Consider the following 16,060-nt stretch of genomic DNA (forward strand, 5'->3'; position numbering starts at 1 on the left):
GTGCTATAAAATGCAGCACACATTAAATGACATACAAGAAACATGCACATGTGCATGGCTAGGAAAGCGTGTATGGGACTCAGCCTTTTTGCTGAATAAATATTTGAGAGTTTTACAGTTCTTCAGCATCTCCTTTTATATAATCAGATAACTGCAACTACCAATTCAACTTGAGGACTGACATTGTTACATTACAATGGCTTCTTTGTTGCTCCAAACAGCAATATATATACAACAAATCAGTTCAGAAAGAAAATGCTTTTCATCATACTTGTGTTTGCCTTATTATCAGAATGAGAAACTATGTGCATGAAGTTCTTCATAATTTTTTTACCAGCGGTATTAGTCTTCTTTAGATATGGGCAGGGGTGGGAGGGGATCTGCCAAAATCCGTTACACGTTTTGTCTCGGCTGTAGTAAGAGAAGGCGTTCATCGTGAGCTGAGCAATTCAAACATCTAAAGATGGGAGAAAGAGTTCACTCAAAACAGTGAATAATTAGTTTGAACTTTGCCGCACTCTCCAAGCAGAAGCTGCTTTATAAGTAAAATATTTTATGACGTTTTCTCAGCAGGAGAGGTCCAAAAAGCTCACTTGTCCCTTACATCAGCCTCAACAGAGATAGCTCTTTATGGTAACTGGTCCTTGCCTCAGACACCAGTTCTGCAAGTCATAATGTTGCATCAGAATCACACCTCTTTTGGAGGCTTGTCTGCACACAAACTCTCAGTGAAACACTGAGATTGCCTGTGAAGACCATACCTTCAGGCACTTCGACCCAAGTCTAAATATAGGCACTCTTAAGGGTTTTTTCTTCCCCAACATAAACTATGGTTTACTGTCCGCATGGAAGAAATTGGATTTTTGTTTATTCCTAAATCATGATTAACACAATGGATTTTGAAGGGCTGTAACATGAGCTAATGAGTCTAAATTGAGCCGATCTGCATGGCTCCATTCTGCAAAGGAGATCTGTGGCAGCAGTAAGCCCTAATAACTGTACTGCAATTGTATTAGGGTTCTCTCTGCGATGCTTGTCTACGCTGCAAGACCGAATGATGTACAACCATGGTGTCACATACAAGCCCACAATGCTATGCCGTAATAGCTATGTGTTAATTTGTTCCCCCAGGAGAACATTTTCTGTGGAGAAAACTGAATCCACTACTGTAGCTGCCACATAGAGCATTTTCTTTAATTAATAAGCACAGAGGAATTGCAGGCGCTGATGAGTTCAAGGAATGTGATCTACTGAGATCCCTCCAACTGTAGTTTCATGAGAGACTGGCTCCAGCAACCACGTTGGTTAAAGAAGTTCCTGCCCTATGACCTCCAGCTACTCACTCCTGGTCTTACATCACAGCTCATCACCCCTGCTGTTGTGTGAGAAGTTATGTACCTTGAGCCACAGCCCAACTTATAGTCTAGTCCTATAGAGGATGATTGCACAGGCCCATCTGAGGAGGCTGTGAACTTCAGCACAAGGGTGGGAGCAATCAGCTGGACATGGAGCAGGGCAGGCACTTCTTAAAAGAGCTTCACTGCCAAAGTCAGTGTCTTGGGGAAACTCCACCTGCAGGCTTATGATTCAGTTAAGCCAAACTTACAGCTGAAAGGAGAAATCCCACTACCCCTCCTGCCTGACAGCCATGCTTTCTGCAAGCTCTTTCCCAGGGATGTACATCAAACCGTAAATAATCCAGTGCAGAAAGCTAAACTGATATAAAAATAATTGCTTTTTTGCAGGCTTAGTTTTCTGCTGGCTGAGCCCTCTGATCTGACTGGCTGTGGCTCCAAAGGGCACCAGGGCCAGCACCAGGGATGTGTTAGAAACACAGAGAGGGGTGCAGGTGGGGAACGGCTTTCAAAGGCAACTTGCCATTAGGTTGGCTTCGCCAGGTTAGGCCATTATCAAATGGCATCTCCACGATGAGGTGCCGGCCAGACTACCCACAAGTTACACAAGTCAGCTTACAACACCCCCGCGAAAGCTGGAGTGCCTCAGCACAGGAAATATTCATGTGGTCACTCCCTTCTGCTCGTCATTGTCAAGGGGTTTCTTATAGAGCAATGCAACCGTCTTCCTCTTTTGGTATCTTAGAAGTGCTTTTCTTTTGGGATTTTGGGACTGCACAGTTCTTTCAGAATGATTTTATGAAGGAAGAGCAATTTAGATTCACATTCTCTTCAAGAAATTTCTTCAGTTTAATATCCTACCTACTTCAGTTGCAGAGGCATCAATGAGCACAGCATGGAGAGTTCAGCAGCTGAATGATGGCAGCAGTGATAATAAGAGTGCATATGGGAATCCCAGGAAAACCTTAATCATCATCATTAACATTTTATTTTCTGCAGTGCAATCCTTGCTCCGATGTACCACAATTTGCCGTAGCAGACTATGCAATGCCCAGTGCTGATAAGAATCTGCATAAACATGAAGAGTAGGAAAGCTGTGAGGAAGAAGGTCATCACAAAGCTGGAACTGCCACGGGAGCTTTTCCTCTTGATATTTTTTAATTATTGTTGTTCTGCTGTGTGGGTATGTTTCAGGTCAGGTATGATTTTGAGGTAGAAGGAAGGTAGTCTCAAGCATATAGACAGATCATGTCTAGCTTCCCTGGTTCCTAGCTTTGTTGCTCATTTATAAGTTTGTGTCTTCATAAACCATGGTGCAACTTCTGGTTTTAGCACTGTTTTGCCCAATTTACTATCTTATTCAGTTGAACATTAAATGAAAGTAGTAAAACCCACCAGGCTGCAACAACAACAAATTTTGGCAAACGCGGTGGAGAGTTTTCCTCTTGCAGCCTGACATTCAGAAGAAACACAAACTTAAAGTGGGGACCATTTTAAAATGGATCAGGTAGGTAAATTTGTGAAAAGAGCAATGGAGGGAACTTCTGAAATATATGAACTCATAATGCCGATGGTACATAACTTGAGTGATGACTTCCTAGCTGAAGATGGTGACCTAATGTGTATTTTATAGGAAAGTTATAATGAAAGTTAATAATATTAAGTGCTTTATAAAATGGTTCATTAACTGAAAAGGGATGTTTCTTCCTTGGACAAATTGCCTTAGAAATGTTGGCCTTTGGGGTCCTGTCTTCATTGCTAAAACAGAATTGTGCCAGCAGATCTACTTTATACAGTTTTAAATCAATTTTGCCATCAAGGTTTCTGTTTATAAGCTCTTTGGGCTTAATTTCACTGCAAAGCTAACCTGAGTTATAACTTATTCCAGCTATAACTGGAATCCTTTCTACATAAAAAATATGAAGTCTGGGCCTGCGGTTGCTTTTGATTTGAGGCAGTGAGGTTAACAGCAAGATATAGGCTGATATTAAAGTGTCTATCTTGTCAGCTACTCTGTACTGTGAGCACAGTTTTGCACCATTTGAATGCTGTTGGTCTTCCAATGCCTTCCCATTCCTCCTTCCTTATTGCCAGAGGGCTCCTGCTCACGCCTGGGACAGAATTAATAGCACAGCCAGCTCGTGGTACTGCTAAGAACCATTAAGGTTGGCAGAAATCTCAGTCCATGGTTTTATGGTGTGAAGTTTTTATGGGTAAAACCCACTTTCAGTGTTCCTGTCCCATCATCCTTCCTCAGCCCTGCCCTCTTCTGCCCCGGCATTGCTCATTTCTGCTGATCCAGCATTTTTAGAGTCCTGAAAAAGATATATTTTTAAAGAACAGCTCACTGGCTCCCAGTGTGGCTTAACACAGATCTGCTAGCACAACGGTGAGGGCTCCAACACGGGCACGGCAGCAGGCATGCGGGGTCAGAAACCTTGAAGCAATATTGTTACTAAACATTTTGCATTGTGAAGCTGTGGCTACTGCAGCAGGCACAAGCAAAGGTTTAAAGACATGCTCCTGGGGGCAGACGCTGCAAGTGTCCCTTTATATACTAGCAAGGGGACTGAAACAGCTACCGCAAGAGCACACAGATCACTTGTAAATCCCAACAAAATGCAGTCAGTGCTCAGGGAGTATTGGGGAGGACTAGTTGTAATTTTCCTGACAAAAAAGCACTTGAATCCCCATGACTCACCCCTCTGAAATACAGACACATCTTTAGGCAAAAAGGATGTAACGCGGGAATCAAAATGTCTGGTAGCAATGATTGTTGTGTTGTAGCAGTCACTGCTGGGAAGAGGAAACACAGAGTGAGGCAGGAAAGTTATTGTTATTTGGCTTTAAAGTATTGAAAAAGTTTCTTCATAATTGGCAGGAATTTTGTTTTGCTGCTCTTAATTTAAACGAGGCTATCGAGAGGGAAGAGAGGGGAAGTATTCCAAAATGCTGAATGTCTTCAAAGAGAGGAGAGCATGTTTATCGATAGCAACAGCAAGAGTCCAATAAGAACAATTCAGATCATGCAAAAAGCAGTGGCTCCCGTAGGACTTTACCTGTAAAGCTTCCTCCCACAGGTCTCAACCCAAGCACAACACTCCAGTCCCAAGTGGGAAGGCAATGCTTACACTGGGACGGGTGCAAGAGCTTCTCCCATCCACTTCCCCACTGCCTGCTCTTCCCGCTTCAGGGGCAACTCAGCCTGCTCCTCTGCAGCTACAGAACTGCCACAAATCCAAGTCTTGCTATAAAGGAAAGTTAAAATTTGGCTTAACTGTGAGCTTGTGAGTCTGCTCAAAACCAAGAGAGAAGCATACCAGAGATGGAAAAGCGAATGAATACCCGTTGAGAACTACAAGGGCATTGCCAGGGCACACAGAGATGCAGTTAGAAAAGCAAAAGCTCAGCTCAAATTGAAATTGGCCAGAGATGTCAAAAACTACAAGAAAGGGTTCTTCAGGTACGTAAACAACAAATAGAAACTGAAGGAAAATATTGGCCTGCTGTTAAACAGGAGAGGCGAGTTAGTCACCAACAACACTTAGAAGGTAGAGGTTCTCAACACTTTCTTCACCTCTGTCTTTACCAGCACTGTCGGGCCCCAGGCCTTGGGAACAAAAATCCAGGCTGATGGAAACACAGACACCCCGTCCGTGAAAGGAGAGTTGGTATGTGAACTCTTACAGGAGCTTGACCCCTGCAAATCCATGGGCCCTGACATTATCCACCCAAGGGTGTTAAGAGAGCTAGCTGACATCATTTCAAGGCTGCTCTCCATAATCTTTGAGAAGTTGTGGAGATCGAGGGACGTCCCAGAAGACTGGAAGAAGGCTAATGTCACCCCCATCTACAAGAAGGGCTTAAAGGAGGATCCAGGAAATTATAGGCCCATCAGTCTTACTTCAGTCCCTGGGAAAGTTATGGAACGAATCCTCCTGGGGGCTATCACAAGGCAAACGAAGCACGTGACTGGGAAAAGCCAGCACGGATTCACCAAGGGCAAATTGTGCTTGACAAACCTGATTGCCTTCTACAACAAAGTAACCTGCTCGGTTGATGGGGGGCGAGCGGTGGACATTGTCTACCCGGATTTCTCCACGGCTTTCAGTAAGGTTTCCCACAGCCTCCTCCTGGAGAAACTGGTGCGTTAGGGTCTAGGCAAGTGGTCCGTGTGGTGGGTGGGGAACCGGCTGGCAGGCTGCACCCAGAGGGTGATGGTAAATAGCTCCTTGTCAAACTGGCAACCTGTCACATGTGGGGTCCCCCAGGGATCGATACTGGGCCCAACGCTGTTTAATATCTTCATAAGTGATCTGGATGATGGGATCAAGCGTACCCTGATGCAGTTTGCCGATGATACCAAACTGAGTGGGGAAGTGGACGCTTTGGAAGGGAGAGCCACCCTGCAGGAAGACCTGGATAGGCTGGAAGAGTGGGCTAACAAGAACCTTATGAAGTTCAACAAAGACAAATGTAAGGTCTTGCACCTGGGAAAACATAATCCAGGAGTGCAGCACAGGCTGGGATCTACCCAGCTGGGGAGCAGCTCTGTGGAAAGGGACCTGGGGGTCCTGGTGGACAAGAAGCCCAACATGAGTGAACAGTGTGCTGCTGCTGTGGCAAAGAAAGCCAACAGGATGCTGGGTTGCATCAGCAAGGGCATCACCAGCAGAGGTGATAAAGAAGTCACTATCCTACTTTACTCAGCGCTTATCAGGCCACACCTGGAATACCGTGTTCAGTTTTGGTCCCTGCTAGACAAAAAAGATGTGGACAGGCTGGAGAGGGTCCAGAGAAGGGCTGCAAAGATGGTCAAAGGACTGGGAAGCCTGCCACATGAGGAAAGGCTGAGAGAACTGGGTTTGTTCAGCCTTGAGAAAAGAAGGCTTAGGGGAGACCTTATCACCATGTTCCAGTATTTAAAGGGTGGCTACAAAGAAGATGGAGACTCCCTTTTTACAAGGAGTCACATGGAAAAGACGAGGGATAATGGGTACAAGTTAATCCTGGGGAGATTCCGATTGGACACAAGAGGAAAATTTTTCACAATCAGAATGATCAGCCATTGGAATAATCTCCCCAGGGAAGCGGTGGATTCCCCAACATTGGACACTTTTAAGATTCAGCTGGACAGGGTGCTGGGCCATCTTGTCTAGACTGTGCTTTTGCCAAGAAAGGTTGGACCAGATGATCCTTGAGGTCCCTTCCAATCTGGTATTCTATGATTCTACGATTTAAAATCACAGCCAGTTTACATGGGTGCCCTTGGCTGTGAACTGTGGCGGTTCAGCAGGACCCTGAAGAGAGGAAAAGAATGAGGCAGGAACCTCTCCGTGTCTCTTACTGTAAGCCAGAGATTTTTTTAATCCAAAAGTCTTGAGAGCCCTATATCAGAAGGAGGTAAGTGACATGACCTGTGATACTTACTCTAAATTATGCATGTATAATAGCACCCAAGGATCTCATGAAATCTATTATGTTGGACATTGTATGCTGAAAGGTTTGCAACCTAAAGGGCTGTTTTTCATTATCCACTGAGGGTGAATTTAGCTCTAAACAAAATATACAGGAAAACACAGTTGCTAATGCGATGGAAATTATTACTGTGTAATAATTTATGGGTCTTGTTTGTTGACTTTGCTATTGGGAAATTCACTGTCTAAATATATTGGCTTGATTTAATAAGGGAAAATCAGGCTGACCTAATAGGTGGCTGGAAGATAAAATAAGCAGACAGGGTAAAAAAAAAAGCTTGAAATAAGCCACTTCTTCACAAATGCGTGTGGATTTTTAAATGTTAATGGGGAAAAAAACACGAAAAAAAGGATTGCAAGCAGATCAAAAGGACTATATTAGGTAAAAAGGGGGCTGCTGCAGTGGAATCAGGCTGTCACATGAGTAATTTTTTTAGAGAGAAGGGAAGGTGTTTCAAGAAGCTAGACCTACGTGTCTTGTTCTGAGGGGCTAATAAGACTTCAGAAAAATGGATATGAAGTTTGTTGGTTTTAAAATCTTTTGCTAATCACAGACTCTCACAGAGAAAAATGGCAGAGATCAAACTTCATACGGAGTACCACAAATGGACATCATAGTGCTGTGCAGGACTAGAATAAGAAGGAAACCAGAGGAATTCACGATGCGATGAGTAATGCTACCAAAGAAAAAAAGAAAAAATAGATGAGCTGTGGTCAGGGAGCAGAAAGAAGGAAATGTAACCGTATCTATAACCACAGCAGCTGCCCCAAGATGTTTCTCACCCGAAGGCTGATCGTGCTTCTGTGAGGAGCAAGTCCGGGCCCTAAATTATGCAAACACCACAGTTCAGATTCAAAACAAGACGGGGTTATCACATCTCAGGTGGTGCCTGGTTTTCTTTTTTCTTTTTAAGTAACAGTCATCTTTTTCTAATGGCTTAATGTCAAAAGTATGCTTGAAGGAGGGATTTCAATGAAGAAAGCTGGCAGTTGTGCCCAGGTTCCATTGATTCAGTGGAATTGGCTCCAGTCCTTGTGGGACAAGTGCTCCTTTAATTTTAGACAAGTCTACTTCAAACACAATTAGACAAGAGGCTTCTTTTTTTTTTTCTTTTTTGGCCTACATGCTGAGTGAGACACATTACTTGTAGTCATTATATACTAGTTTATTGATTGTGGCTTTTCAGTATTCACTGTAGATAGGCTTGTTTTAACAGAACTGTCAAGAGACCTGTCTGATTAACAATTACCAATTGAAGGTATAACAGCAAGCACAGGGATTTTGTCAGGACATACAGAAATGTGCAGGGAATTTTAACAAAAAGTGAATGGGATTTTCTTTCGAATCTCTGATATTTTTCAAGAGATGTCGCAAAAGTCTATTTCATGGGATTTTGGGGGTGGTTCAATATTTCATTTTTGTCTCTGCTTCCTATATTTTAATATTTGAAAAGATCAGACAAATGGAAATTATTCACAGGAATTGCATATATGGAAAATCTATAAGAGCCCACACGATGGATTACACTGGCGCATTGCTTATAATGTAATGTTACCATTAAAATGTATTCCGGTTATTAGGAAAGCTGGAAGTGAGTCAATTATTTGAATAAACAAACAGAGACCTGGTTGCCCCGTAGTTTAGTGCATCCCTGAGACGTCTGCAGGCTCCTTTCCCACGCCTGCTGTCTCATTCCTAAACTAGCAGAGGCTGTTGTGCAAGGCAACCTGACAACTCCTAATAAACAGATAGCTTAATGCACTCTTCTCAAGCAATCCCTGCACACCGGGCACCTTTGCACATTTGGGGCAGGCACAGGGAATCGATAGCATCTTGTGTGTATCAGAGGAGGGAGAAGAGGTTTTGCAGCTGAGGGAAAGGGAAGGATCAGCTTATCAGGCCAAAGGAAGCTTCCTGTGGTCCCTCCAAAGGGAACATGTGTCCTGATCGCATGGACGAGCTGCGATACAGCAGTGTGGTCTGTCAGACACTAGAAGAAGGTGAGAAGGTAGAAGAAGATGCCAGCTTTGGCTTTTCCCCTAAAGATCGGTTTTTTGTGTCTAAAAGATGTAAGAAACAGTGATAACTTCAGCAAAAAGAAGTAAGTCAGCCTCACAACTGACGATGTAGTTCCCAGCCTTGCTAGGAAGCAGTATCCCTATATGCAAATTCTTAGGTAATTGGCTGGGGATAAACAGAAACAATACATGAAAGAAACAAATCCCATACATCTGAATTCAGGTTCTTGTGTTGGGACAAAGTATGCATATTTGAATTTCTTAAGAATGAAAGCCTATATTTTCAAAAGCAACTAATGTTTCCCGTTTCCATTAAGGTCTCAGACTGGGCATCCAACCCCACGTAAAACTGTTGGCCAACAGGTTTATATTTACCCTGGGAGTCAGGGTAGGACTCATGACATTTCTGCTTATTAATTCCCCTGTTTTAATGTGTTTGGCTTTTGCAAGTTATGACACAGTAAATATATTTGTGTCACTTAGCAACCTCAGCTGTTTCTAAAGGAATGTCTTTTGTTCTTGGAAGTCTATTATAAATGCAGGTTACAAAGCGATTATTGGGGAAACTAAACTCGTCTTATTTGGATGGTGTTCTGGCCTCTCCCCATTCTGTATTTAAAGTGTGCACAGGAAATTAATTTACTTTGCACAAGCATCCTTCATTGACACTATTGTTATGAAGAGAAGCTCTGCATATTTAATAGATATGACAGAAGTTTCTGTTGAAAATAAAAGACGTGAGAAATGCCTGGAGAAAGAAAGGACTAGAAAGGACCTCCTAGTCACTGGGTTCACCCAGTTCAAACCCCTCTTACTGTTTTGTAAACAACACTATAAATACTTTACCATTGCGATGCAGCACTACGTAGTCTGTGTCACGAACTTATCAACCTGATTTATTTCTATACACAACGCCGAAGTCTGAGATCACAGATCACGCAGCTCTGGCATAAGGATTTGAAATGTAAACACATGCGCAAATTAAATATTATTTCTCATTTCACATCGATTGGGTTACTGGGTTTCCGTAACAGGTTGGAACATGTGCACGATCCTGAACACATAGATGTAGTGGAAGGACTAGGATTACACTGGATTGCGGACTTCAAAGGATTTAAGGGTTTTCTTTCTTTGTCCTTAATAGGTTTAAAGCTCAGAATTCACATCCAGTTGTCCACCTTGTCAGGATCAGTACAAAAGGTAAGATACATAAATTGACCTCTATATTCTGAAAATAAAATGTATCCTTAGGAAACGCTATAAAATTATGTCAAAATTTTATAGATGGCCACATAATACAATTAGTACTTGTCTATGAAATTCAGACTTTGTCCTCTGCTAGGAATATCTGAAATTCAAGTATTATTAAAAATATCTTAAAGAATGTTTTCTAAAAATGTGAACAGATAAAGTGAGAGTGTAGATGAACAATAATAATATAAAGGAACCAAATATTGTTTGCAACTGTAACATCTTGCTAATAGAATGATTTAGACAACAATTTGCAGTGGGAGTTTTCACAATCCCAGAACAGAAACAGACAATACAGACAAATGTATCCGGAAAAAAAGGAATCGCAGCAACGCTGTTTGTCAAACTACTGCTCAGAAAAATGTTGTCGGTGGTCAGAAAAATCTTGTCAACAGTTTTGCAACTCTTCTCATCCTTTTATTTTTAAAAGAACCTGCCCCTCAATGTTTTGGGTTTTGGGGCTTTTTTTAATTGAAATTATTGTGGTAAACTGCTAAAGTAAAAGCACTGCTGCAGAACTCATCACCAGCAGTAGAAGACAAAGTATGATAACCAGGCTGTGATCCTCCTAATCTAAATGAGAATACCTTGCTATAGCTAACTCAGGACTGGGCCAAATGACCTGATGGCAACAAATGAAGAAGACCCAGCTTCTTCAGGGTTGACCTCACAGCCAACCCTGTCAGTTATGCTCACAAACTCTGCATCAGAGCACCTACATGTACGACAGCCACTTTATTGCAAAAACGACTGTTGAAGCTGTTCTCGTTTCTACAGAGAGGCACTAGCAAACAGCCAACCGTTCATAAACTGCTGCAGCGATTTCTGCCGGGAACATCCGATGGTGGCTGCAGACGGTTCAGACCTGCTCCCAGCATGGATTGGGGTTTAATGCCAGAAAGGTCTCTGGGTGCTGACACGCCGAGATCCGCTCCACAGATGTGAGTATGACGTAAATTCATACTGAGCCCTCTTTGGCGTAGTTTTCCCACATAAACAAATCTTTGAGGGGGAACTTCAGATCTGACATAGGGTATACTGTCTTCTCCAGCATTTCAGCTTTTCTCTTGTCTTTCACTCTTACTATGAAGAGAGCAGTTAGAATACCAAAGTAAGGGCTGAGGTTCCCGATTCCTCCAGGAGAACATAATCTGAAACACCCTTCTCCTGATAACTCCTTAAGATACGCAAATCTACAACACTCACTTTGTTGAGGTGGTAAAACTGTTAACCCTGATTAGTAGCATTCAGTGTAAATATTTGCAGTGGGTTTAGTCCTAAAATACTCAGCAGATACTTACTCAGTCGATTGTCAATCAGTCATCACTGAAGTTTTGCATTAAAAAACATCTGAGGACATCAGGATTCTGCTAATGACTGTGCTCTGAGCTCCCTGTCTGTGGCACCGATCTGCTCTATCCTGCAAACTTCTCCTAGCACTGCTGTTGGTTAGGGATGCGATGAAGCGCGATTCACCATTATCATTGCTGGGCTCATGAAAGCCCCAGGTGTAGATGTAAACACAAGCAGCACTGAGTTTTTGCTAGTATAGCTTATTTTGCTTTTGTGGGAGGAGAAGAAAAGGCTGGAATAAGCTGTACTAGTTTATTGCAGTTTTGCTTGCACAGAATACCAGATTACCTACTCAGAAGTGCTCTGAATATAGATCTCCCTTGGAGTTGAAGAAGATCCATCCACTGCATCTGTGTAGGTCTGCCTTTATTTCACTTGAAATAATTAATTAGGGAATAAGGGTAGAAGTGTTTTCTTAGAAATATTTTGGTGTAGGGAAACAAGATCTCACTTTTTCATCATCTGTAGAACCATGCAATCTGAGTTTTAATTGCCAGTTACCAAGAAGGTGCTGAAAATAAGAAAGTATCAGTACATTAAATATATAACTAAATAAATAATAGGCAATTAGGTAGCATGCTTTATGCCCAGCTCATATAAATCCAGCCTGGAGATGTAGTAATGGACTTGGACACCTGGGCTGGAGCGACCAGTACCATGTTCAGGTGACAGTCACGTTCACAAACACGTGCACAGACGCACAGGGTCTCTTTTGTTTTGTACAGCAAGTGAAAGTAGCTCAGGAAAACACAGACAAAGGGACTGAAGGACATGCCCTCTCCTTTGCCAGCCGCTTACTGATTAATCAAGAGCACGGTGCTGATAGCAGTTACACGTGTGAGCAGCTTCCATTTTACTAGCGGTTCCCCAGCAGTGGCAACCGCATGCCCAGTTACATGAACGAGCATGTTCTGGGCTGTGCCCCCAGAATTTTGACATCCAGAAAACGTTATTTAAGGCTCATCATAGGAACTTCAGCACTCGCCTAAAGGATGTGGTGATGGATGCAAGAGAAGGAATGGGACTGGGACAGGAAGAGGCAGGACAGAGCCTTGGTCCAGGTGATGAAGTAAACCGCAGGCAGGCAGAAAACCCGAGAGAACGCCCGCACAGACTTGCTTCATGTCTGCTAATTCTAGTGATGGAAAATAAGACCCCAAAGGCATTTCTATGCCAAGGACTTAAACCCAAAATCAATGCGCTGTTGGATGCGAGGACACAGCAGGCATACCAAGCAGAAGAAACGCGATCGCTGAGTGCGATCGAGTGCGAACCGGAGGCAGCACAGCGGTGTGTTGTCATCTCAGAACCGGGCGCTGTAGTATGAACGCGTTGCGATCGCAAAACTGAATCTTGTGGGAGACTACTATAATGGGAATTGTCACATAAAGATCCGCTCTCGAAGGCACTAGTGCATAATGGTAGCACTCTTTTAGGAACATGCAAGCATCGCTTCCACGTGCACCGCTGAAGGGAAAGCAGAGGCACGTACAGCTGCCGTCTCGCTGGTGCAGCAAGGCGGGCAGTTACAGAGGCACCGCATACACTCGCACACGCAGCCCTTCAGACTATTAACGGTTTCCCGGCGCAGTATCTGTCAGGTCGGCGGGGCTGGCGCAGACACCGTACCGACCGAGGGGGAGGCGGGCCGGGCGCCCGGAGGAAGCCCCTCGGGGGGGCGGCAGGCAGGCGGCCACCCTTCCCTCTGCGCCCGGGCGCCATCCGCCCTCCTCGGTGCCCCTCCGCCTCTCCTCCGGGCACTTCTCCTGAGGCGACAGGATGGCCGCCCAGCGCGGCCCCCACGGACCCCCCCGGCTCCCCCGTCCCGCGGGCCGGCCCCGCGCCTCCCCTCAGCCGGGCCGCCCGCCCCGCCCCCTCACACCCCTCCTGCCAATCATCCTGGCCCCGCCTCCGAGACCCGAGGTGCGGGGTTTGAAAGCGGGCCGGTCCACGCGGCGCGCAGACGGGGGGGGGGGAAAGAGGGAGCGGCGCGGCCGGTGGGCGCGGGGCGGTGTCGCCCGGCCGGCGGTCTCCGGCCGCGGGAGCCGCCCCCGCGCCGGCGGGTGAGTCGCCCCCAGCCGCCGCGCGGGGCGTTGGCGGCGGGAGCGGCCGGCGGTCGGTTGGCGGCGGGGGCTCCCCCCCCCCCGCCCGGCGCAGTGGGAGGCGCCCGGGATCCCGCGTCACCCATTGTTTACAAACCAACCCCAGCGGGCCGAGCTCCAGCTTCAACCGCAGCCGCCGGAGCCGCGTGTGCTCGCGTGCGCGCGGGGCGGCGGGCGGCGGCCCCGGTCCCGCTGCGTCTGCGGCGCGGCGCGGCAGGGCGCCGGCCGAGATGCCGTGCCGCCCGGGCGAGCGCTTCCTGCTGCTGGAGCGCTCGGTCGCCGTGGGGCAGGCGGGCTCCAAGGAGGTGGACGCGCTGGTAGCCAAGCTGGGCGAGGTGCTGCAGCTGAGCGCACAGCGGGCGCCGCCGCCGCCCCGCGCCCCCAAGCACCTGGGGCCGGGCAGCGCCCGCGACCGCGCCGCCCCCTACTCGCCGCGCTGCAGCGGCGGCGGCCTGCTGGCGCCGCGGGGGCCGGCCCCGCCGCAAGCCCACCAGCAGCACGCCGAGCCCCCGCGGCCGGACAGGAGCGGCCACCAGCGGGTGACCAAGCAGCTGTGCGGCCGGGGCTGGCTGCGGAGCGCCGCCCGCCGGAGGAAGCAACCGCCGCCGGGGCCGGGCGACGGGCCGGCGGAGGAGGAGGACCCCCACCGGCTCCTGCAGCAGCTCATCCTCTCCGGCAACCTCATCAAAGAAGCCGTCCGGCGGCTGCAGCTAGCGGCGGCGGCGGCAGCAGCGGCGGCGGCGGCCTCCACGGCCTCCAGCGGCAGCGCCTCGGCGGGGAGCAGCGGCGCGGACGGCGAGGCGGCCGAGGCGGCGGCGGTGCAACCCTTGCAGTAGCCGGCGGGGACGAGAAGCGGCGGCGGCCGGGGCAGAGGAGCGTGGCTGGGGCGGCCGCTAGCGGCGGCGGGGCCCCCCGCCGAGCGGACTGCGGGAGCGCGGTGCTGGCTCCGCCGCGATGTAAGTCTCCCCCCGCGGCGGGGCGGCGGCGGCGGGCCCCCCCCCCTCCCGCTGCCGGGCGGGGCCGGGCCGGGCGCGGCGGGGTCGGTGTCGGTTGGGGTGGGGCGGGTGTGCCCCCCCCCCCGCCCCAAGGTCACCCCCGGCGCGGCCGCTGAGCCCCGCCGCTTTCCAACCGGCGGAGGCCGCGCACGCCGCCCGCCCCGAGCTGTTGTTGTGCCCCCCCCCTCTCCGCCTTCCCCGGGAGCTCCTCCTCCTCCTGCCCCCGCCGGCGTAGCCCGGCCGGGGCCGCGGACCCCCCCGCCGCCGGTCCCCCGGCCGCCGCGGGGCTGCTCCGTCTCCCAGGAGCCATTTGCAATAATTCTGGCTGACCCCGGCGGGAGGTGTTTCCTTTCCCCTCCCGGGCTGGTTTGGGTTTTTTTTGTTTGTTTTTTTTTTAATTATTATTTTAATGTTTATTATTATTTTTTTCCCGTTGTGACTGTATGAAGCAGTTTAAAAAAAAAAAATGTGAATATCAAAGCTGGAAGGCAGCTGGACTTACAATTGTAAAGCCTGATGAGTGAATGGAGCCTGAGACGCATTGTTCACATAGGTAGCCGAAAGAAGTTTTTTCTACCAAAAAGAAAAAAAAACAAAACCCTGAATCCACCCTTCCCCGACAAACTCAATGGCTCGAATACAAGATGCAGCTGTTGATTTTAAATATATGCACTTCGTACCGGAGTGTTTGAAATGTGTTCCTGATTTACAGGACTTACTGTCTTAATTAACCTGTCTGTATTGAATAAACGTGGTCTTGTTTTTATTTTTGGGTCTGTGTCTCATTGTTAAGGGGAAGTGAATTTTGGTTCATGAGAACAAAACTATGTGGATGATGCTCCAGAAGGCACGTTCCCCTTGATCTTCTTTCAGTTGTGAGATCTCCATTTTGCAGGGGGAAAAAAAAAAAAATCCCCACAACAATCCGCATAGTCTGATGCAGTGGGACACCGGTTATTAATGCACGGAGATGCAACTGAGCCCCTTTGTTTGCCAGCAGCGTTCATTCGTAAGCCGTAAGACGCCCCTTCGAGCAGCCGAGAATGTGGCTGTTGGAATTCATAAGTCAAATCATACTGAAACCAAAATTAGGTATCTTGTATTGCGGAAGGAACAGAGCTTGTGTTGGTTACTTGTTTGGGGTTTTTTTCTTTCTCTGGAGTGATGGGGGGGAAGACTCTAGAAAGGAGGGGAGAGAGGTCTAGGCAGCAATTTTTAAAAAAAAACCCCTCTAAACCATAGAATTTGATGCTGGCTATGATTAGGTTCCAATACCTATTCCGAATAGCTTCCATGGTAAAATCCTACGTTAGGTTTTTAGGAGTCAAAGAATGAGCTTCGAGATAGAACTGAAAACATCAGACAGACTGGAGCATAACAATCTCCCAACCCCCACTCAATTTGAGGTAAAAGCTCCTTTGAAGAAGGTAGCAATCCCACATGAAAGAAAATGGAAGATGTTTGCCTTTGTCCAAGAGAGCGATTGAGGAGCTACGTTTACTTGTGTG

At 47.3% G+C, this 16,060-nt stretch overlaps 1 protein-coding gene across 1 annotated transcript; it reads left to right on the top strand.

Annotated features, from left to right (window-relative positions):
* Positions 1-13,781: 13,781 nt before the first annotated feature.
* Positions 13,782-15,318, top strand: LOC127013391 (GSK-3-binding protein-like). Its single transcript, XM_050892238.1, has 2 exons — positions 13,782-14,513; positions 15,005-15,318. The coding sequence occupies exon 1, from the start codon at positions 13,788-13,790 to the stop codon at positions 14,391-14,393; it is 606 nt and encodes a 201-aa protein (XP_050748195.1). The 5' UTR covers positions 13,782-13,787; the 3' UTR covers positions 14,394-14,513; positions 15,005-15,318.
* Positions 15,319-16,060: the final 742 nt, after the last annotated feature.

Source organism: Gymnogyps californianus, chromosome 2, assembly GCF_018139145.2.
Source record: "Gymnogyps californianus isolate 813 chromosome 2, ASM1813914v2, whole genome shotgun sequence".
Classification (NCBI taxonomy): Eukaryota; Metazoa; Chordata; class Aves; order Accipitriformes; family Cathartidae; genus Gymnogyps; species Gymnogyps californianus.